This window comes from Saccopteryx leptura, chromosome 11 (assembly GCF_036850995.1).
Source record: "Saccopteryx leptura isolate mSacLep1 chromosome 11, mSacLep1_pri_phased_curated, whole genome shotgun sequence".
In the NCBI taxonomy this organism is placed as follows: domain Eukaryota; kingdom Metazoa; phylum Chordata; class Mammalia; order Chiroptera; family Emballonuridae; genus Saccopteryx; species Saccopteryx leptura.
Genome location: NC_089513.1, coordinates 62470232 through 62495019, shown reverse-complemented (window position 1 = coordinate 62495019; position 24788 = coordinate 62470232). Strand labels below are relative to the sequence as shown.

Below are 24788 nucleotides of genomic sequence, written 5' to 3'. Positions count from 1 at the left end.
CAAATGACCTGGCTCTGGGCAGCGACCCCGAGACAAGAAGCTGGTGCCCCCCAACTCCCAGCCTCGGCTCCGCTGGCCCTTTTCTGAGCCTTGGAGTCTCCACGTGGGTACACTGCCCGCCAGCTGGCCTGCGCTGCGGCGAGAGGGGGTTCAGAGCAGACAGAGTCCAGAGGAAGAAGACAGCCCACTCTGCTGGGTCCTCTGCATGCGTCACCTCACAACAGCCAGCACTACGCCCCAGTCCTATCTTGCCCATTTAGTAGAGGAGAAAACGAAGGCTTGCAATGGTTAAACAAGGTCTCCAAGACAGCATGGCTTAGAATCTCTGTCCAGTGGAGACTTGGCCCCAGATGTGTTTGTGTCTGAGCTTGCTTGCTGTCGAGGTGAAGGTTCCAGCAGCACGCTGCTGACAACACTGGGGTGCAGGCTAACCATGTTCAGTCACAGAAGACTCAGCGTGTTCAAGATTCTTAGGCAAAGAAAGATCCATTGGAAAGATTCAATATGGGAGCCTTCCCAGCCATAAAGAACGTCACAGAAAAGATTAAGGAACTATATACGAACTTGGTCAATGAATGTTACATTTTGATCATTGTTGTGAGTTCTGTTACCTGAAAGAACGAAAGACTCAGCCTGGGGTGTGAGTGTATGTGTGGGCGTGCATGTGTGTATGTTTGGGGTTTTCTTGTGACCAATATGATCTTTTATTTTTTATGTGACAGAGACAGAGAGAGAGAGAGAGAGTCAGAGAGAGGGACAGATAGGGACAGACAGGAAGGGGAGAGAGATGAGGAGCATCAGTTTTTCGTTGCAGCTCCTTAGTTGTTCATTGATTGCTTTCTCATATGTGCCTTAACCAGGGGGCTACAGCAGAGCAAGTGACCCGCTGCTCAAACCAGTGACCTTGGGCTTTAAGCCAGTGACCTTTAGGCTCAGGCCAGTAACCATGGGGTCATGTCTATGATCCCACGCTCAAGCCAGTGACCCCGCACTCAAGTCGGATGAGCCTGCGCTCAAGCCAGCAACCTCAGGGTTTCAAACCTGGGTTCTCTGTGTCCCAAACCGATGATCTATCCACTGCACCACTGCCTGGTCAGGCCAAATATGAACTTTTGAGACTTTTATTATTCTCCCGGTTTGAAATGCTTTGTAAACCTCTAGTGGCTAAAACAGAATTTAAACTATGTTTGCCTGGACTGCACAACAGCCATTTGAAGTCCCCTGGGAGAAAACCAGGGCCCATTTTGTGCAGGAAGTGCACCATAAACATAAGAGAGAAACTTGGCCTGGGCCAAGTTCTTACATAAACACATCCATTTTACTTTCCAGTGGAGATTCCTAATCAAACTCAATAGAAACTGCTGGTCAGACATGCTTTTTCCTCTGTATAACTATGTATTTTCTAACTTAAGAAAATGTCTTTTTCCCAGTTTCACTGCAGGAATCAGAAGAGAATAATTGAGAAGAAAGAACAATGGATGGAAGATGGACTAGACCTTTCTAGACCCCAAAGTGTCAGGCACTAGCCAGAACCGGAGGCCTTGCTCTCTGGGGCCCTGGGGGCACTCACTCACCGTGGTCATGGGCAAACACCAGCAGCTCCAATCTCACCAGCATCTGCGCCAGGTCATCATAGCGACCGCAGTGCTCCCCGGCTCCGTGGGACACAAAGATGAGGGCCCTGTGGGGAGGACAGGGAGCTGGGTTAGGCAGGTGCAGATCTCCGAGCTCAAGCAGCCTGAGCTTTCACGGCATCAGCAACGGGTCAGAGTAAGCGAGAGAAAAGGGTGCTCAGAATGCTGAGCTGCAGGATTGCACAGAACGCGGTCCAAACCTTGGCTTTCCTGTGAGCTTGCCGGCGGAGGACCCATCCCTGAGCTTCATTTCTTCACCTATAAAATAGTGACGACAGTCTCTTCCCCCCTGAGAGCAGTGGCAAGGGTCGCAGAGGCTAATTGATACCAACATGCCAGACAGACCGCTGGCACACGGCTGGCCCTCCGTCGGTGCTGGTGTCCTCCCTAGCCAGCTGCCCAGGTGGACCAGCCTCAAGCCAAGCAGGGCACTCTGTGATCAGGCCAGAGTGATTGGCTCAGGTATAGGCATGTGACTCAAGCCTTGCTGACTGGATCCAATCAGAGCTGGTCCTGGAACTTTGGCTAAGACGATCATTAGAAGGCACTTTCATTTTCCCACTAGACTGCAGCCTCAGAGGCTGTGGGTCTAGAAAGGTCCCAACATGTGGCCCAAACTAAACTATGAGTTGTCCCAACAGAGAACCATGTAGAGGTAGGCCACCAAGTCCTAACGGTATGGGAGCCCTGGACCCAGCTGGACCCGAGGCCAGCATTCTCCCCCATCCTGCCTTTTGTTGTTGCGATGTCACTGGATTTTCTGTCACTTATAATGAGAAGAATCCTAACTGACATACAACTCTTTCCATTTTTGTGTGGCGTCACGGTACTTCTGCACTCGTTCTGCCACAGGCTGCTGGCATTTGTATTATGTGCGCACCTTTTATACTCCTTCCCCCTTTCTCCATATGATAAACTCCTCCCTTTCCTTCAAGACCAATCCTTAAGGTTCCTCTCTGAGAAAGATTTCACAGCCCCTAACAGGCTCTCTGAAGTCTCTTCCCTGCTCTGGGCCTCTGTAATCCCTCTGTTATAGGAGGCATGACAGCTGCTTCCCACCTACCTCAACCACCAGTTACAACCTTCATAAGGACATGCAGACTTCTCCCTCATTTTTCTTTAGTGGAAACATAGTTTTGAGCTCATGGTGGGCATTCTACAAATGTTGTTTGAAGGAATGAATGAATGAATGAATGAATGACAAAGGTTGCGAGGTTTTAAAATAAACAGCTATATTTTTCACCTAAGACCTGTGCAGAAGAAGCCTCAAGAGCTAGAAGCAGAGCTTGGCTGGGGTCTCAGTCACCTAGGAAATCCTTCAATGAGGCATGACCACCCTGAGATGCAAACAATAGCACTCATTGCGTGTGGCTCACCCCGGCTTCTACACTGGCTAGTGTTAGCCCAGCAGTGGTGGAGTTTATGAGAGAGGATTTAAATCCTTAAATATACAATTGTCAAGACTCATATTCTTAGTATAAGACCCACAAGGGGTTAGAGTCCCCTCAAACAAAGAGTGACTGCTGTGATACACAGCTATCCAATTTCTGCCAATGAGGCTGGAGGAGGAGCATGAGGAGGACAGTAGGTGTTATATTATTGCTCATTTACTATGTGTTAGTTTCTCTGTTAACTCCATACACAAAAGTTCTAATTCTCAAAATTATCTCATGCTTCCCTGACCAGGGCTCAGTGGATTGAGCATTGACCCGGGACACTGAGGTCCCAGGTTTGAAACCCTGAGGTCGTTCATCCAGCTTGAGTGCAGGCTCACTAGCTTGAGGGTAGGGTCACCAGCTTGAGTGTGGGATCATCGACATGATCACATGGTCTCTGGTTTGAGCCCAAAGGCTGCTGGATTGAGCCCAAAGGTCACTGGCTTGAAACTCAAGGTCGTGAGTTTGAGCCCAAGGCTGCTGGCTTGAGCCCAACATCCCTGGCTTGAGCAAGGGGTCACTGGGTCAGCTTGAGCCCCTCGGTCAAGGCACATATGAAAAGCAATCAATGAAGAACTAAAGCGCCACAACTACGAGCTGATGTTTCTCATCACCTGTATTCCTGCCTCCCCTCCCTGCCCTCCTGAGGGGCTTCCAGCCATTCCTTATCAGCACTCAGTTCTTCAACTTCAGGGCCTCTGGCCTTGCCACCCCCTCTCACTAGAGTGGACTACGCCAGGTCTCCCGTGGCTGCCCCTCCTGCTTGGGTCTCAGGAGAGGCGTCACCTGAGAAAGGCCTCGCCTCCATCCCCCGTGGGAGGGCCTCTCCCCCTCCCTCGGGACCTTCGGGCCTGACCCGGGCCCTCACTGCACTTCACAGTTTGCCATTTGCATGCCTGGTTCCTAGCTCTTTCCTCCACTTTGAGGTCAGCTCAAGAGGCCAGGATGGCAAAAGCCCAGAGCAGCACTGCAGCCTTGGCGGCACTGAGCAGGGACCGGAGAGAGTGTGCTGAATGAATGAACACTTTTTCAAAAGCCTGTGTTCTTTCCACAACTCCTTTGCCAGGCTGCACAGGGCATACCAGCACCGCTATGTGACACCAGGCTATGTGTTCTCTTCTTTGAGCGAGGCACAAAGTACTAGCCTTAACTTCCTTTTCCTTTAAGATCTGTTCTCCCTGCTCTTTTCCTAAAAATAAAGGAGAAACATTTCCCACCTTCTCCATGGCTCCATGGAACGCCCAGCTGCCTACCTGACATGTCTGGGGTCAGCTGATGGGATTCCTCTCAGCTCCTGAGGAGCACGGCTGGAACCTAGTCAGCACCTCCCATCTGCAAAAGCAGCCGTGCTTCTAGAAGGGGAGGGTCAGCACTTTAACATCCTCTGGGAACTGCAGCAGCTGCTGTATTAACTTAGGCCACAGTTAATGCAGACGGACAGGTGATTAAGCCAGTCATACAATAAAGAGCCTCTCTCCGCAGCCAGAATCCAACTTGGTAGAGGAGAATCTAAGGGTTCCACTTAGTGCCCAAAGGAGTGGCACGAGGCATCGTCACTGTGCCTGGAACTGCCCGCCCAAAGGGCCCACCCTCAAGGCAGTATGGAGAAAACTAGTTGGCCTCTTACTATCTACAGAAATTCTTCAAATCCAGCAGTTCTCAAGTTGGGCCACACCTTGAAATCACACTGAAATTTTTCAAAATGCTGAGGCTGGGTCCCACCTCCCAAAGAACCTCTGGGTCGAATGGGCCTGGGGTGGGAAGCTCCCCAGCGGTTCTGATGACCGGCTGCAGTGGAGAAGCCTCTGGGTGACCATGCTGCTCAGATGACACAAAAGACTGGCCAGTGGTGACATGAAGTCACCACGATGGCGCCCCTTATCTCCCCGAGGGAGATGCTGGGTAGACCATAGGTCCGTGATGGCGAACCTTTTTATAAAAACCGCCCACTTTTGCAGTGCTGGTCAACCTGGTCCCTCCCGTCCACTAGTGGGCGTTCCAGCTTTCATGGTGGGCCAATAGCGGAGCAACCAAACAGCACCGTGATTAGCTCACCATGAAAGCTGGACCGCCCACTAGTGGACAGGAGGGACCAGGTTGACCAGCACTGCAAAAGTGGGCGGTTTTTATAAAAAGGTTCGCCATCACGGCCATGGGTTCTCTGTAGACACGCGGGGCGTTGGGAGCTTGCTGCTGCCATCCCTCCGGAAATGAAGGAGACTGACGTGGCCGTCCCACTGCAGGTGGCAGCGCCTTCTGCTGGGCAGCACCTGCGGGCTTGGCCCCTTCGCCCCTCCATACCCAGGCCAGGCACCTCTGCAGATACACACTGACAGCTGGCCTTACTGGGGTCTTACATTACATTACTAGAGTCAGCTCCTGCCTGGCCCCAACTCTGATGAATCAATCTCCCCTTCTCCTGTCCACACTTGCTGTTCCCTGGACATGAGTCTTTGTTTCGTAGAATCTGGCCAAGTGAACAATCAGATCACGTCCCCTCTCTGCTTGAAACCCTCCGGACACGGTCTTCACTGCCACAGAACAAAGTCTGACGCTGTGTGATAGCACCCTCCTCCCCTGCCTTGGGCTCCTCGCTGATGCTTAGATATTCCAATCAGGTGGGCTAAGTGGTTAAGACCTGGGAAGGGGATGATTCTCATTTGTAGCATTTGCAAGTCTCCACGGTATGAATGCTCTCGCCATGGCTGATGCCAAGCTATTACCGTGCCATCACCAAATTTGGAATTGAGAAGACGGGCACACCACTGGTTCCCCAAAAGCCGGGTCAGGCCGGCTCCAGACCAGGCTGGCGAGCCCCTTCCCCCTGCAGGGGCTTCTGCTGGGGGTCGCCGCTCCCACCCCCGTCTGTGCATGCTGGCGTTGACTGTCATTTGAATCCGAGGCCTCTTCCGACCACTTCAGGTGAAGCAGTCTCCTCAGGACTTGTCACTAACAGTTTATATTCAGTGCTGTTTTCTTTTGCCTCCCCTAAGGAGACTGTTCTGTGAGGGCAGAGGTCTTGTCGATCTCATTCACTACTGTATTCTCAGCTGGGAAAAATGATGGCACACAGTAGGAGCTTAGTAAAGATCTGTTGACCGGATGACCCCCTCGGCTCTGCTCACTGCCGTCTCCCAGGGTGGAGCTTCTGCCCTCAGGCAGGGGCCTCAGGAAGCAGGCCAGCACCAGGATGTTCCACTGCTTCCTCCCTCCCACCTGCCAGGACAACCCCTCTCCTTGTAAGACGTCCCTCGCGCTCTCCCCGCCCTCCTCCTGTAGGTGGAGCCACCATCTGTTTATGGCCCCATTCTGCATCTAAGCCTGCCCAGCAGCCCCCAGGCCCACCCTAGGTGCCAAGCCCTTCGCAGCACCCCCTCCCCTCCTTGTTGCCATGGACACGTCCAGCCACATTCTGAGCTCTGTGTCTTTATGCCTCCTCACTTTGAGGAAGGGAAACCCCCCCAGCCCCTCACCCCAGTCGAGGCTTCCTGTTAACTTTCACATTCACACTGGACGCCAGCCGCCACATAGGGTTTCACAGATGTCATGATTATATTTATGCTCTGAAAACACATAGCACAGAGGAACTTAGAGGTCAAGTAAACATACCACAGGTGCCGGGAGGCCGTGACAGAGAGCACAGGCCAGGTGTGGGGGTTTGATTCCCAGCACCACCAAACATGGCCCTGGGCAAGTCGCCTGGCCACTCTGAGCCTGCGGTCACAGAATGGTGGCAACAACAGCCCTTTGACTGAGACTGCCAAACAATACCTACTCAAGGCTTATCACAAAGCCAGGTCGTGGGGACAGAGATGGAAAATAGCATTGTAGCAACCCTCACACAGGTGACAGTCTCACAGGAAAGGCCAAAGCTCAGCAAAGAATACATGTACAGGTAGGTGTGTGTTGTGAGAAGTACCATGAGGACACGGAGGGCACACAGAGGTCTTACTTAGACTAGAGGGAGTGGGCAGGCAAGGCCTTGAGTGTTCAAGCTGAGAACTGAAGGCTGAGAAGGAGACAATTATCGGTGGGGATAAGAGTTGTCCAGATTCAGGGTCCCACCCAGGACAATACAGGTATACCTGTCTCAGATACAGAATGAAGGGGATGCTGTCCAGAAGGCTGCTGGGAGGAGGAGCTGCTCTAGCTGAGCTCCGAGCAGTGAGGTGGTCAGAGCCTGTGGGGCCCTGGAGGCAGCCAGGAGCCGTGGTAGGGAGTGGTCCTCTGTACACGGCGGTGCGGATCCCGGGAGTGACCTGATCTGATTTTTTTGCAGTGAATCTGGCTGCTGTGGATAAAGGAACAGGGAGCCTGCACTGCTAGGCCCTCCTACTCTCCCTCCCCTGGCATTCTGCAAACTCAATCAAGAGCAGCAGCAGCAGCAGAAAATGAACAAATAGGGCATTTATGCAGACACGGCAATGTCTACCCACTGTGGTAGAAACTAGGTTGCAAAAGAGGCTAGTGAAGATCTTTTTCCAGGACCGCGAGGAGCCAGCTGTTCCAGGGGAAGGCAGGGACTAACAGAAGGGGAGGCCTGGTCCCAGGAGCAGATGGCCTTCCTGGCATCCAGCCCTGGGGGGCGGGGCCACCACCAATAGAGCATATGCAATCTGTGAGATGAACACGCCACAGAATTCCTCAATCTGTAAGCCTGGGCCTGCTTGTGCACGGCTAGGTGTGACAAAGTGAAATTTCCCCTCAATCAGAACATTAATTCTCCCTTTATTCCATTGCTTATTTATTCTTAAAGCGATGGACCTTTTTGGGTCTCAGTTTGCTCACCTGCAGGATGGGGATAATCTGCACAACACTGACCACAGAAAGCCATGGAGAATAAATGAGAAGATGTGTATGGAACGCTTGGAGTCTTGCCTCTCATATAGAGAAAACACTGTGCAACTGTCCACAGTGAGGTCCAGAGGATGAGACAGATAGTCCACTTGCAGTCTGGAGGCCTGGGTTTATGTTCCAGTCCTCCCATGAACTGATCTCTGGGTTTCCATGGGCCTTAATTTCTCCGCCTGGTATCAACTCACGGGTTTTGGGATAAAATGAAGGAATGGATGTAAAAATATGCTAAAGGACTCTGTAGGTTAAGGCTGAGGCCTCTGCCTTCCCAGTCATCTGCTCTGCCTTGCTAACTCCTTGAAGGATGAGACCCATTCATAGACCCACACAGTGCAGGGACCCCTAGAAGGGTAGGTAGGAAACAGGCCAAGAGCCCCACTAATGCCTTGAAAGACAGAGACCAGTGTCGGAAGGAAAAGAGTTCGCTCCATGAATGGGGCCCCCAGCTGTTTCCCACAGGACTTTGGATGTAGCTGGGACCCACACCCCCTCTATCTGCACATCTGTAGAATGGGGATCACAGCGCCTCCCTCACAAGGCCACTGGGAGAGTTAAACGAGCACTTAGCCTAGCATGGCACTGACTAGAGAATGGAGGCCTCCTGCCTGCCTGCCCTGTTCAGAGTAATGCCAGGCTGCGTTAAAGGGAGAACTGGATGCCCAACTGAAGAAATGTTCTGCTCATTGTACTAGAAAGAGCTATGAAAACAGCAATTGTTAGAGGAAACAAATGGTCAGAGGAACAGAGTGGACATTCTTATACCTAGGCAGCAGCTCAGCAGCAAGATGGAGGCGCCTGACTCAGGCAGACCCCCCGATTTGGATGATGTCCTCAAATGAAGGGGGGGCAGGAGGGAGTCTGCCTGCCGCCTCTGGATACTGAGCATGCTGTTGTCTTTCAATTGTTTCCAAGGTGCTCCACTCAAGGCAGCGCGTGGCTCACCTCACCACTCAAACCCACCAAACTCCTACTGCAGATTTTACTGCTTTAAAATCATCCGGGCTTCTGGTCAAGATGGCGGAGTAGGTACATGCGGTGCTTTCCTCCTCCTCCTCCGACCACATCTAAATCACAACTAAACTACAGAGCAACCACCACTGAGAAAAACCACCTGAAATCTACTTGAACAGAAGTCCTATATCTAAGGGTATACAGAAGAAGCCACATGGAGGCCAGCAGCAGAGGTGCCGATGTGGAATGGGTGGTCCCACGCCAATGTGTGGCTCTCTCATTAGGAGAGATCTTTCGGTTGTGGAGGTCCCCACTGAAGAGCCCATTGTCCCGGCTTCACACCAGGCCCCCCAGTCCAGGGGTGCAGTCCAGGAAGACAAGTCCCTAACTTACGGCTGTAAAAATCAGTGGGGATTGAGGCCAAGGGAGCCAGAGGGCTTCTGGAGTTCCAGGCATTCTTCTTAAAGGGTTCATGCACAGACTTACTCACACCTACTCCCTCTGAGCTCCAACACTGGGGCAGCAGCTCCAAAGGCACCAGAGACACATAGGAGGAACTGAACTGCCTGGCTTTGAGGCAAGATCTGGAGGGGTGGCTTTCTCCCAGACAGAAGTGCTGGCGGAAGTCACTGTTCCTTTGCTGAGTCCTTCCCACTGCCAGTGCAGGCAGCTACCATATCTGAGTCTTCATCAACCTGGCTAACACCATTCACTCCACGCTGGTGATTTCCTGAAACCCAGCTCCACCCAACTTGCAGGCCCACCCAAGCTGCTCCCAGGGGCTTTTCCATATAAATGGCCTCTTTTGGCTCATGGCTTTGGACTTTCTAAAATCTCTCAAAGGTTCACAACCCCCAGACAAGTAGCATCTGGCCTTGCTCAGTGGCCCCAAGCCCGGCACAAATGGCAGCCAGCCTCAGTTGGCAGCTTAGTTCTCTTAGGCACCTCCAAACCCAGCACAAGTAGCAGCCACCTGCAGATTGTCTTGTGGCTCAGGCCAGGCAGCCCCAGGCAGGGATAACGTGCTGGCTGATCTTGGTCTGTGCCTCCTGGGAGGTCCCAGGGCCAATGCACCTGGTGGATAGATTCAGACCATGCGAGAGAACCACCCAACCATTTTTACCGGCAACACACTCAAGGGGCAGACTCAGCAGGCACCAGTAACCCACTGCAGCCAGTCCTGTTCCCTGATGTCTGCCCCTGCACAGCCGCTGCTCTGCTCTAGTCACAGCTAGTCCTCACAGCCAATCAGCCAGGGGTCAATCCCTCCCATTGACATAACAACAGCAATCAAGGCTCAACAACGGTAGCACGCAAACAGGAGTTTTCAGCGCAGGTGACCAGGGAGGCTGAGTCACTGGACCCTACAGAACACTGACCACATTAGGCATCCAAAACTAGGAGACAAGGAAATATGCCCCAGATGAAAGAACAGAACAAGAATCCAGAAAAAGAACTAAACAAAATGGAGACAAGCAACTGACCAAAAGCAGAGTTTCAAAACACTGGTTATAGGGATGCTCGATAAACTAAGACTAGATGAACTTAGTGAGACTTTTAACAGAGAGATAGAACACAGAAAAATGAAAATAACATATAAAACGTCCAGTCAGAAATGAAGAATACATTCGAGAAAAATCAACAGATTAGATGACGCAGAGGATTAAATCAGCAACTTGGAAGATAAGGTAGCAGAAAACACCCAATAAGAACAGCAGAAAGAAAAAAGAATTTTAAAAAATAGGATATTTAAGGGGCCTCTGGGACAACATCAAGTGTAACAACATCTCCATCATGGAGATGCCAGAGGAGAAGAGAGAGATCAATGAACTGAAAACCTATTTGAAAATATAACAGTGGACCACTTCCTTAAGCTGGTGAAGAAAACAGACATACAAGTCCAGGAAGCACAGAGAGTCCCAAACAAGATGAACCCAAAGAGGCCCACACCAAGACACATCATAATTAAAATGCCAGTGGTCAAAGACAAACAGAATCTTAAAGGCAGCAAGACAAATGCAGTTATTCAATAGTTACCTACAAGGGAAGTCCCATAAGACAGTCAGTTGATTTCTCAACAGAAACATTTCAGGCCCAAAGGGATTGGCATAAAATATTCAAAGTGATGTAAAACAAGAACCTACAACCAAAAGTACTCTACCCAGCAAAGCTATCACTTAAAATTAAAGGAATGGTAAAGAACTTCCCAGACAGAGAAAGCTAAAGAAGTTGTTATCACCAAACTATTACAAGAAATGTTAAAAGGTCTTCTTTGAGAAGACAAAAGAAAAGATAAAAACCATGAATAATAAAATGGCTATAAATACATGTCTATCAACAATTACTTTAAATGCAAATGGATTAAATGCTCTAATCAACAGACAGAGGGTAGATGAATAGATAAGAAAATCATCTTATATATGATGTCTATAAGAGACCTATTTCAGATCTAAAGACACACACAGATTGAAAAGTAAAGGGATCAATGAAAAAGATATTTCATGAAAATAAATGCTGGAGTAGCAATACTTACACCAGGCAAAACAGAATTTAAAACAAAGGCTGGCCTTGGCCAGTGGCTCAGTGTATAGAGTGTCAGCCCACTGTGTGGATGTCTTGGGTTCGACTCCCAGTCAGGGTACATAGGAGAAGCAATCATCTGCTTCTCTCCCTGTCTCTCTCCCCCTTCTCTCCCTCTACCCCTCCCACAGCCAGTGGCTCAATTGGTTTGCGCGTGGCCCTGGGTGATAAGGATAGGTTGGTTGGTCTGAGTGTGTCAGCCTCAGGTGCTAAAAATAGCTCCACCCTCGAGCATCTTCCCCAGATGGGGTTGCTGGGTGGATCCCGATCCAGGCACATGTGGGAGTCTGCCTCACTATCATCATTCCTCTCACCTGAAAAAACAACCCCCCTCAAAAAAAACCCAAAAAAACAGGCTACAAGAGACAAAGAAGGACCCAGCTATTCCACTTCTTGGTATTTATTGAAAGAAATCCAAATACTAATTCAAAAAGTTAAATGCAGCATCTTTGTGTTCACTATAGTATTATTTACAATAGGCAAGATATGGAAGGAGCCTAAGTGTCCATCAATAGATGAACGAATAAAGAAGTGGCGTATATATTCAATGGAATATGACTCAGCCACAAAAGAGAATGAAATCTTGCCATCTGCAACAACATGAATGGACCTAGAGGGCACTGTGCTGAGAGAAATGTCAGACAGAGAAGGACAAATGACACAGTGTTTTACTTACATGTGAAATCTAAGAAAACAAAATAAACTTGCAAGAATAACAGAAACACTCATAGATACAGAGATTATCTTGACGGTAGACAGATGGGAGGGTGTTTTGGGGGCTGGGTGAAAAAAGGTGAAGAGAATTAAGAAGCACAAACTGATAGTTACAGAATAGCCACAGGGAGAGAAAGTACAGCATAGGGAATCCAGTCCATAATACTGTGATACTAAGTATGGTGCCAGATGGGCTTTCTTTTTTTTAAAGAAATACATACATACATGGGAGATGTTTCTGATTATGGGTAGTTTGAAGTCACAATGTTTCAAGGAGGAATATTTAAATCAGACTTAACAATAGTTTCCATCAGGCTATTTACATTTGGCAAAATGAATTCAAATGTCATCTGTTTCCTTATTGTTTGTTATCCTTAATTAACATGTTGAGTACAAAAAAAATCAGGTACAAGTGGGACCATGAGACGGAGTGGGACCCCTCTCCCGTAAGTAAAGCCAGAGCATGACAGGCTCTGCTGGAATCCAAATTTCATTGTCGCCTCTCTGTCCCTCCCCCTCAGGCAGGGCTTCTGCAGCACAAGTAGCAGGTGGCAGGGACAGAAATAGACAAAACTCTTCAAGGGTCTAAAATTTCATAGAGGGAACTAGAAATAGAGTTCTTATTTGTAACACAGATCAATAATGCTGGTCTCCCAGGCTCTGTGTAAGCACCAATTGAGAGAACTTATGGAAAAGAACCAGCAGGCGCTTACTGCCGAGTCAGGCGTTACATAATGGCCCGTGCCAGCAGATGATATTTACTTTGGCCAGATAGTGGTCTAAGCGTGTTATACACTAACTCATTTCACCCTCACAACAACCCCACTGGGTGGGTACTACTGTTTCCTCCACTTTCCAGATAAGAAAAGCGAGGCCCAGAGAAGCTAAACAGCTTGCCTATAGCCACACAGCTAGCAGGTTTTGAACCCAGTAGAACTTGAGCCCCTTAGGCGGGCTCTCAAGTCCATACCCTTACCATTGCATGATTACACAATAAGGGGAAGGTAAGATCCCAAGGAATCATGTCACAGTATGTGGTGAGGTGGTGCCTGGCAGCCCTCTAACCCTGACCAGCTTTACCCTGGCCTCCTGCCCCAGCCCACCCCTTCTATGAACTCTGAAGTCTTTCCCAGGTTCTAGACTGAGTTAAGTTACTCCTGCCTGGGGCCCTGTAACACTCTGTTCGCCTCTTTTATCCAGTACTTATCATAATCTAGTATAAGTAGACCATGAATTCTTTGGGGACAAGGACCATATTTTATTTATCCATCCTGGAACCCTGTCCCTCGCAGCTAGAATGGCTGTTGCCCCATGAGTGCTGAATGAATGAATAATGTGGCTCAGAGAAGGCGGAGACGACCACGGGCTAGAGCAGTCAGGGAAGCGTTCCTGAGGCCTGCAGACCACCCACTATTCTGGAGGCACCGGATCCTTCCATTAAATCCCCTTTCCCTTTGCCTGACTAGCGAGGCTTCAGCCTGCAACCAACACAGATGCCACTGGGTCCACAGGAAGAGGAGAATTAGGACAGGTGGGAAGGCCCTTAAAGGGATGTTCAAGATGAGGGAGTAAACCAGGAGTCCCCAAACTACGGCCTGCGGGCCGCATGCGGCCCCCTGAGGCCATTTATCCGGCCCCTGCCGCACTTCTGGAAGGGGCACCTCTTTCATTGGTGGTCAGTGAGAGGAGCACATTGACCATCTCATTAGCCAAAAGCAGGCCCATAGTTTCCATTGAAATACTGGTCAGTTTATTGACTTAAATTTACTTGTTCTTTATTTTAAATATTGTATTTGTTCCCGTTTTGTTTTTTACTTTAAGATATATGCAGTGTGCATAGGGATTTGTTTATAGTTGTTTTTTTTTATAGTCTGGCCCTCCAACGGTCTGAGGGACAGTGAACTGGCCCCCTGTGTAAAAAGTTTGGGGACCCCTGGAGTAAACAGAGAGAGTCTGAGGCAAGGTGGACGCATGAGGCAGCCTAAAGACTTGATACGTGAGGGAGCAAAGCTCAGCCGAGTGGGGAAGGGGCCCCCGGATGTAAGAACAAAATGGTTGATTGCATCCTCCAGGGGCTCAGAGGTGCTGAGAGCTCTGGGCTAGGATATGACAAGGCAGAGGGACACATCCACGGCTGGAAGAGAAATTTAAGATTCAGGAACACAATGGGAATCAGACTTCATTATCTCTGAAACCCAACCCAATCTTAGTTTTTTGTTAAAAGGCAGATCTTCAATAGAGGCATTTTCCAAGGAGAAAACAAAATTACAGCAATTTTTAAAAGGCCACGGGGAAAGCTTCCTTAGCATTCTTCCATTTACTGCACCTTCCAGAATGTACACAGTCCAAACCCAGAGCAGCTCGCCTCCAGCACCTCTTACCTTAGATGCTGCTGTCCACCCCACAGGTGTGTGCTTTTTATTATCATAAAGAACACTATAAAACAGAAGATATGGGCTAGGTCCCAAAAAGACATTCTTCAAGATCCTTAAAAGTAGACACACTGACAATTACCCTGATTAACAATCACAGTGCTAACCAATATGTTTTCAGAGGCAGACCCTGTGGGCTGGGGCCCTGGAGTCACTCTCTGGACTGGAATCCTGGGTCTGTCCTTAACTAGGCCGCAAGCCTTAGACAAGTGACTAAACCTCTCAGGGTCTTAGTTTCCTAGTCTGTGAAATGGAGCACCAATCAAAGCACCTGCTGGAGCTGTGAGGATGATGTCAGTTGTGTGCCAGCAGCCAGCGAGTGCTTACTCCCTGTGAGCTAGTCTTGACTATTATGTGCCACCTGACCAATTTAGGAGACGGGCACAGAGATGTGAAATATTTAGTCCAAATCGCACACATGCCGAGCTTTGAAAATTTGATTTCAGAATCCTTTTTCTCATCCAGCACACTGAGTGCCCCTCATGGACTTCTCCGCCTCGGATGAGCTCTGGGAGAGGGAGATGGGGGTGGTGGTGGCCGTTCATGCCCCATAGATGTGAGAGAGGGTGGGTGATGGATTGTGAATGGCTTCCATGTGAGAGTGGGTCCTCTTCATAAAGCGCATACATAGTCACCCCCAAAGTGGCTGGAGATTACCTATCGAGAGTCTGCTTCTATCTAAAGTCCTGAAATAAATACACAGAATCATTCATTTATTAGTGATTTACTAGACTTACTGTGCATCAAGTCATAAAAGCGCCATAAGAATAATCCGTAGCACTGCTTCCCCACCCCATCCCTCCCCATAGCCTCTTGGCACCCCTCCAAATGCCTATTCTGGTTTCTTTTCTTGTCTGTGAGCCCTCCTATTTTAAAGCACTCAGAAGAATCTGCAGCCTCCAGGAAAATCACAGCCCAGACACAGTTCAAATGTCACATCCTGATTATTCCACAGTTACATTTTGTTAATTTTGTGTTTCTCTCTGTCCATCTCTTAGCTAAAGGAGAGAGGTTCTTATTTGTTGAGCTAGGTGCTTTTCATATGTTATGCTACTGAATGAGCTCCTCAGTTACCGCACCCCAGACTCCGACCAGGACCAGGACCAAGATCAGGACACTCCAATGTCAGTGTGAGCCAATTATCCTAATGCTGAACTCTTGAGGCCAGGAGTTTCTTTCTTACCTTTAATGGACATTTTTTTTTAACAGACACAGAGAGTGAGTCAGAGAGAGGGATAGACAGGGACAGACAGACAGAAACGGAGAGAGATGAGAAGCATCAATCATTAGTTTCTCATTGTGCGTTGCGATACCTTAGTTGTTCATTGATTGCTTTCTCATATGTGCCTTGACTGCAGGCCTTCAGCAGACCGAGTGACCCCTTGCTGGAGCCAGCGACCTTGGGTCCAAGCTGGTGAGCTTTTTGCTCAAACCAGATGAGCCCGTGCTCAGGCTGGCGACCTCAGGGTCTCAAACCTGGGTCCTCTGCATCTCAGTCCGACGCTCTATCCACTGCGCCACGGCCTGGTCAGGCTATGGACATTCTTTATGCTGCAACTGGCTCTGTTTGTTTTTGTTCTGTCCACGTGGGAAGAAGTATGTGCCCCTCTCCTTTTGCAGGCGTGACGCCAGCCCCTGGAGGCCTCTCACTAGGTCCAACTCTACGTATATCTGTGTCTCTCTCTGTGGAGATCTGTACTCACCCATCTGGCTTTCAGATACTTGTGTTTAACCAACCCATTCACTTTATTTTTATTTCACAGACCAATAATATAGCAGAAAAACACTGTCATGGTCCGTAAATGTGTGTCTATAAAATCTGACGGAAAGGGGTTAGAGAAACCCAGAGCAGTGGAAAGGGGCAAACTTTAAACCTCTGCTCCGCCTGGGTGTGAGCCCTCCTGCTGCTATTTGAGAAGGTCATGCACCGCCTCAGGTGGGCATCTGTAAAGAGGAAAAACAAACCCTGCCACGCAGAGATGCTTGAAGATGACACAACAATATTCTCAAAATGTCCAAGATCTCACCTGCCAGGTAACACGTGGCTCCCATGTCAGGGTTGTGTGAGTCGAGACATGTGGGAACACGCCAGGATGCTTGCTGCACCTTGAAAGGCTGCTCTAAGACAAGCATTTGGTCACCTGGCAGGTCACCTCCTGGTTTTCTGGTCTGTGTATTTGGAGTTTTATGCCTCTGATTCACAGAAAGCAGGTACATCTGTGCCAAAGAAGAACTGGACCTGATCCCACTGAACACTCATGACTTGAAATACTTTTCCTGGGAGCGGCGAAGATGATCGTCAGCTTCCCGAGGTTGGCAGGAATTCTCCACCGGCCCTGGCCGTGAGCCAGGTGGAACTCTTCAGAGTGCCGGCACGGTAACGAGAGTGGCTCCCAGCAGAGAAACATGCAGGCGGAGTGGGACCAGGTGTGTGGGCAGACGACAGCCGCCCTGGACCCAGCGGGCTCAGCGGCTCTCAGTGCCGCACTCGGGTCTTGGTCAACAACCCACGTGTTTTTACGAAGAAAGAGAGAGAACTGGGTTTGGCAGAACTCCACAAATTGGTTGGTTTTAAAACCCTGAGAAGCCAAAGTTTTTAAAACACTGGAAAAATAGGTACTGTTTCTTGTATGTAGGTTACAAATATCTTTTTATTTTAAAAATTGTAACAACATGCTTTGCTGCTGTGCCAGGTGCTAGGCTAAGCGCTGTGTGCACCGCTGCATCTCGCGTGGGAGAGATCTAGATTGCACGGGGTCTTTCAGATGTCTGTTTAGACCCTCTTCAGAGAGCCCATTCTTATTTTACAGAAGCAAAGTCTTCCTGGACTGTGTTGGAAGATACTGGAAAGTTTCTAAATTTTATTGTAGCAACACTATTTCTTTTTTTTTTCTTTTATTGATTTTAATTTATTGTTTACATAGATTCAAGTGTTGCCCCGAATGCATCCCCCCTCCCCCGTATTACCCTCAACATCTCCCTTACCCCCCTCTCTAAAGCGCCCTTCCCCCTTCCCTTCAGGTTTATCCCATCCTATCATCCCCTTTCCCTCTGTCCTCTTTTCCTCTGTCCCTTTGATCCCTCCTCTGTCTCAATTCCGTTCCTCAGTTCACATTGTTCACTGGATTCCTCAAATGAGTGAGGTCATATGATATTTTTCTTTCTCTGCCTGGCTTATTTCACTTAACATAATAGTTTCTATGTCCATCCATGTTGTCGCAAAAGGTAAAATTTCCTTCTTTTTCATGGCCCCATAGTATTCCATTGTGTATATGTACCACTGCTTCTTAATCCACTCGTCCACTGATGGACACTTGGGCTGTTTCCAGATCTTCGCTATTGTGAACAATGCTGCCATAAACATGGGTGCGCATTTCTCCTTTTGAATTATTGATGTGGTGTTCTTGGGATATATTTCTAAAAGTGGGATAGCTGGGTCCAAAGGCAGTTCTATTTTTAATTTTTTGAGGAATCTCCATACTGTTTTCCATAGTGGCTGCACCAGCCTGCATTCCCACCAGCAGTGCAGGAGGGTTCCCTTTTCTCCACATTCTCGCCAGCACTTATTCTGTGTTGTTTTGTTGATGAGCGCCATTCTGACTGGTGTGAGGTGGTATCTCATTGTGGTTTTAATTTGCATTTCTCTAATGATTAGTGATATGGAGCATTTTTTCATATGCCTATTGGCTATCTGTATATTCTCTTTGGAGAAGTGTCTATTAATTTCTTTTGCCCATTTTTTTATTGGATTGTTTGTCTTCCTGGTGTTGAGTTTTACAAGTTCTTTATAAATTTTGGTTATGAACCCCTTATCAGACGTATTGTCGAATATGTTCTCCCATTGTGTAGTTTGTCATTTTATTCTGTTCTTATTGTCTTTAGCTGTGCAGAAGCTTTTTAGTTTGATATAGTCCCATTTGTTTATCCTGTCTTTTATTTCCCTTAACATTATCTCTTAAGATGTTTCTACAACTCCTCAGAACTCATTGCATTGTGGCTGCTAAGTGTTTTAGATTTCTGGTGATTTCCATCTTTTGCTGGTCCTTTCAGAAAAAGGTCAAGATCTATCCAGTACTGGAATTGCGAGGTGACTGTGAAGGCTCCTGCCCAAACCTTCCAACCCGGATGAGGCTGGTTTCACACTCTCTAAGCAGCTAAGACTCACACTGAGGAGGAATAATAAGTGTTCCTGGCAAATTTATGAAGAAATCCATGCCACCAACTCTCCATACATATAAAATGTTAAAAATTCATACTGCCACACCCACACACATAACTTAAAACTGTTTGAAAAAGGAATGTGGGTCATTTTGAAAAATGGAAAAATACAGATGAGCATAAAGAAGACTAAGACCCACCCACAGTCTCCCCACGCAGTGACCATTATGAACATTATGGTATATTTACTTTCAGCTTCTTCCTTCCCACGTACATTGAAATTTGTTTGTAAGTACTTATAATTTCATCATAAATTTATCATTACAACTTACAACTGTAATTATAATTTATAATTATAATCACACCATATGTTTCCTTTGGGATCCTGCTTTTGATTTCCTAACACCTTTCCATGATCATTCCCCACAGAGAGAGCACGACCACCTCCTTCCACAGTGAATGGAGAGAACGTCGGCACAGGACCCCGCACCTGGGAGGTACCTAGGAGATGGTTAGATGACAGACACGTGACCCTCGGGCCGACTGTCCCCACTCCCGACCTCAAAGGAGGGATTACTGATCAAGCACAGCTCCCTGTTCCACTGCCCCACAGGAGGAGTTTGAGCCTCTTCCAGCATCGCACTCCAGACGGCCACATCTGCTCCTGCGCTGGACCCTGGTTTTGAAAAGGTGACTTTTTTTTTTTTTTTTTTTGCATTTTTCTGAAGCTGGAAACAGGGAGAGACAGTCAAACAGACTCCCGCATGCGCCCGACCGGGATCCACCCGGCACGCCCACCAGGGGTGATGCTCTGCCCACCAGGGGGCGATGCTCTGCCCACCATGGGGCGATGCTCTGCCCACCAGGGGGCGATGCTCTGCCCATCCTGGGCGTCGCCATGTTGCGACCAGAGCCACTCTAGCGCCTGAGGCAGAGGCCACAGAGCCATCCCCAGCGCCTGGGCCATCTTTGCTCCAATGGAGCCTTGGCTGCGGGAGGGGAAGAGAGAGACAGAGAGGAAGGCGCGGCGGAGGGGTGGAGAAGCAAATGGGCACTTCTCCTATGTACTCTGGCTGGGAATCGAACCCGGGGCCTCCGCACGCTAGGCCGACGCTCTACCGCTGAGCCAACCGGCCAGGGCCGAAAAGGTGACTTCTGAAGAGCTTTGATTCCCAATTTCTTTCTAGGACAACGTCTCCACTACTTGCAGCTTGGAGCCTCTGGCGTGCACTGAATCTGCACTTGGACTTTTTTTTACACTTCATGCGGGTCCTCAGTAAGAAGCACTGTGGAAGTGGCCAAAATCAGGGTCTGGCATCAAAATCTCTGAACAGGAATCTAGTCAATGAGAGACCCGCCTGCTGCACAATAGTGAGAGAGCAGAGTTCAGTCTGAGACCTGTCCATCTCGATTCTCGGGCCCTCAAAAGAACGTTATCATACAACTCTCAGAACAGCAATATCCTAGAGCGGATGGTGCCCCATGTTAAGTGGCATGAGATGCCTGGAGTTGCCCCGTTTTCGGAGCACCAAACCTCAGTAAAGCCTGCCCAGGGGAAGGATAATTAGATTCCAAAGTGGACCTGCCCTGAAGTTATTCAACTTGAAGATTATAAGCCACAGCAAAGATGTATTTCCATACGAATACACAAAAGCAAATCTAGCATCAACCAGCTTGAAATGAAGGGGAAGACAGTTAGATGTATTTTAAGACACAATTTAGCAGACTGCTCACATCTTCTTTGGGGCATTTACTGCATCCCCCGGGCCACCTGGATGCTTGCCACAGCTAGAGGTTCGAGAAGGCGACGCCTTACCCACTCTGCAGAGCCTCGTGGGAGCCAGTGGCCTCCTCGTGTGCTTGCAGTCAAGGCTGGCAGGATAGAGACATGGGATGTCACTCTGCCATCAGGCACAGGGTGCGTGCCACGTCACACACACGTGCCTGTCGCTGTGGACTGCGTGACCGAGTCAACATCCTCCCTCTCCCCTCGCCCCGTCCTTCTCGTTTCTCTGCAGAGGACGTGCCCAGGACTGCTCTCCACTCGGTGTCTGGAGAGTCCTTCCTGGTTTTCGACCAGCCTCTCCTTTGCTGGTTGCTTTTACTCCTCCATTCCACGTGGCCTGTGCCTGGAGCAAGGCTAAGCCTCCTGCCCAGCTCACAATCTCACTTTTCCCAGCAGCGAAATGTGTCTTCAAGATGCACAAGAGTACCATGTCTCCTAAATAATATTTTCTCTTGTCCTTCTAGGCCAACGGTTCTAGGCAATCTAGTCTTGCTCGGTACACAGTCTATTTCTGAGTTGCAAGGCCTCTGAGAGCAAAAGCCTGGGCAGAAAAAGATGAAGATACAACAAAGTCCTTTTACTGTGCTTGTCTGTAATTAAGATCTTATATATTCTGAATACCACTAATATGCTAAGATATTTCAGACTAGAGTAACATGAAACAGAAAGTTTTCTACAGTTATCGGAAAGCCTTCCCAAGGTGTTCCCAGCCCTTGTCTCCAACCTCGCCCCAGATGCGACACCAGTCACACCACAGTCAGTGTCGCCAGGGTAGCAAGGCTAGTGCCATCACTCAATGTAAATTCATCCGCACAGGTTAAACGACCATAAAAAGGTGGGTGCTCATGTACAGAACATCACCAGTATTGTAGACGCATGTGTGTGCCTCCTTTTCCCCCCAGAAGTCACCACTTGCCCAGGGTCCTGTTTTAATCACTTCCCTGCTTTTTTCACAGTTTAACCACTGATGTATGTAGGTAAACAATGATCTGTTTGGTTTTGCCCATATTTGAATGTTTGTGTTAAATAGACTCATCCTGCTGGTTCTTCTATGTCTTGTTTCTCTTATTCAATATGTGTTGGGAAGTCACACACAAGGGTATGTGTGGCAGTGCTGTCATTTTCACTAGGGCACCATAATCCCCTGTAACAGTATTCTATAGTAAACTCAACCATGCTCCTGTCGATGGGCGTTTGGGTTGTTTCCAGTCCTGATATGCTACAAGTCACACAGCTGAGGACATTCTTAAGTATGTCTCTTAGTGCTCATGGGCAAAAGTCGCCCTATTATATATTTATCTGGTAGTCAAGTCCCTGGATAGGACATGAAGACTGTTTCCAAAGGGAATGGACCAATTCACATTCCTGCCAATAGCAGATGAGCATTCCTTGGCCTGCATCCTCTCCAACACTTGGTGATGGGACACTTTGGATTGGCCAATTGAATGGCTGTGAAGTGGACTCTCATTGTGGTTTTTCACTCCCATTTCCCTAATTACTGAAGAGGTTGAGCGCCTTCTGCTACACTATGAGCCTTTTGGGCTGTGCTGCCTCACCCCCCCCCCCCACACACACACACACAACCTCCTCTCTCCCTGGTGAGCTCCTGCCCTCTGCGAACATGCCTTCTGCTCCTGCAGCTGGTCTGGCCACTGGATACTAAGTTCTAGGAATAACTCCTCAAGACAGGCCTTTACCCAGCCCCTCACTTCTCTTGCATTTGCTCTCTCCATTCCCCTGTTACCAGCTGACTCACATCACCCAGACCTGGACGATTCTAACAGCCTCCTAGTCCACACGCTGCCTCCGGCCTCTCCCACTAGCATCTCTGCAGACTCAGCCCGGCTTGCATTGGGCTGACTGTTCCTGCCTCTCACTCATTCTCAATCCTCTTCCCCAGCCGTGGGTGTCCTGTCCATCCTCCTCGCCTCTGCCAAGCTTCCCACTGTAAGAGGCTCTGCTCTCAGGCTTCCCCAGAGTGCTTCAGCCCTGGGCCCTGGTGCGGCTGTGGGTGGGCGGGGTATTCACAGTAAGCTAAGGCAACAGGGGACATGGCCAAGCCAGAGTGCACTGAAGGAAACTGTGGGTGGAGTAGGCAGGAGTGGGGAAAGTCCCAAAGAGGGGTAGAAATAACAAGAGTCAGGATGAGAGCGCAGCAGAATTTTCACAAGGAAGTGAAGACCTGAAGAAACAGGCAGAGCCACCTACCCACTTTCCCTAGGACTGTGGTCTCAGTGTTCGCCCACAGCAGGCTTGGCACAGCATTGAACACACAGGACCAAAAGCTCCAGAGAAGCCAGAAACATACACGGATGGAGTGGCCACTTAACCACAATCTAAACCATTCTCCTAGACATTCTTTTTGATAGCTCTTGGACATGAACAACCTTAGCACCAATTTAACAGGTGAGAGAAACGAGGCTCAAAGATGGGAAACCTCCCAAGCAAAAGAGTTGGAACTAGAATTTGGATCCACCTGACCTTGAGTCTGTGCTTTACCCACTGCACTACCCGACTTGACAGCTCTAGCTCCTGATCCTGGTTCCAGCCCTCGCAGCTGTGTGATCTCTGCTGCCGATGTAACTTCTCTGAACTTACTCCGCCTCTCACAGGGTGGGAGAGGAGATGAAAGAGATTATGAGTGTAAATAGCACTTTACCAACCGTGTGTGACTACAGTTACACTATCTCAAGTCCTTTCTTAGCGTGAGTCATGTGTAAATAAACAGGAGTGAATGAACAAATTAAATCATGAATCAGACCTCTTGACTTGCTTCTGTTTCATGGTTCACGTTTCACCTCCCAGCCATGTCACAAGCAGACAGTGAACTGGGCTTCTTGGCAGCCCCCAGACTGCTCACCATAGAGCTGCCTACCAAAGAAAGCCTTCATGATCTTTATTAAATGAAAAAATGATCATACGTTTGCATGATAATAATAGTCCTTTCCTTGTGACAGACCAGCATTCATGAAAGAGGAGATGGTCTTCATGGCAGAATGCAAACTGATTGCCCCAAACTCCATTCTCCCCTTCTTCCATAATAATAAAATTCTACCTAGACGTATGTCTGCCCTGATAAGAGACTGAATTCCCCAGACTTCCTTGCAGGTACGTATGGCCACATAACTCATTTATGCCAAAGGAATACGAGCAGAAAGAATGCATGTGATTTTCACAACAACCACTTGAAAACAGTGTGTTTTGCCTTACACTTACTCTCTTTCTCCTTCCTGAGTTCAGCCGCATGAAAGTGGCAATGATACAGCATTGGACAATGCCCTAAGCAGGGGTGTGGCAACAAGATGGAAAGAGCCTGGGCCCCTGAATGACTGCATGGAGCAGAGTGGCCCTGTGACTTGGGGAGTTTGTGCTGCTCCCTTCTGCATTGGTACGGAAGAGAGAAATAGACGTCTATCTTATGTAAACCACTCCATTTAGGGGTCTCTTTTTTATAATGCTCAGCCTATACCTTAACAAATGTAGATCTGTATTCAGAAGATCCCTCATATAGGAGGAGCAAATTGACCTGGGTCCCAATTCAGGCTCTGTTATTTCCTAACTCTGTGACATTAGGTAAGTTGCTGAACTTCTGTTTCCTCCTCTGTAAAGTGGGGATAACGCTAGGACCTGCAGGGAAAATTAACTGACAGAATACACACAATAAAACTAGCTATTGTTATCATCGTCATATTCAAAATGCTTTCCTTCAAGAAGAGCCCCAGCCAGGCTTCTCTATCAGTTATCCTGTGCCAGAGGAAGGAGCTTTTATGTGTACCCTCTGGGTGGTTAGCTACTGTCTTCCTGGCACAACTGACTGTGCTGTCCTCACATCCATTTCAATGGAGAATCCCTAACAAGTTTGCTGGTAAGAAAGCAGAGTTAAGTTCAGATGTGTGCAAGGTTCTAGAGTACCTCCCAAAGTATCTATTCCCTTTAAATATATATACAGTACTTGTATTTTATACATATTATATATATATATAGAAAAGATGAAGCCTCACGACAGAGTCCAGAAGACCATGATTACACTGGTAATGTAACAGGAAGGACTAGCAGGACTGTCTGCCACCACTCTGATGCTCACCCAGCTCCTCATTAACAGAGGTTCTGAGCACTTTGTCTGGGCCTGGCACTGGTTTAGGCTCTGGGGAGGCCTCTGAATTATATAAATTCCCTATCCTCTTGGAGATTCCAGTTTAGTGCCAGAATCTGCTATGTAGCAAATAAATGTATGCCTGTCTTA

General features: G+C 48.5%; 1 protein-coding gene across 3 annotated transcripts in view; it reads right to left on the bottom strand.

The window, feature by feature from the left end:
- Positions 1 to 24788, bottom strand: part of MGLL (monoglyceride lipase) — a 156723-nt gene that overhangs the window by 92367 nt on the left and 39568 nt on the right. For all 3 annotated transcript variants that reach the window (XM_066352172.1, XM_066352171.1, XM_066352173.1), the window contains exon 3: positions 1575 to 1681. In XM_066352172.1, coding sequence (XP_066208269.1) covers positions 1575 to 1681 — 107 coding nt within the window. The remainder of the gene's footprint in view (positions 1 to 1574; positions 1682 to 24788) is intronic.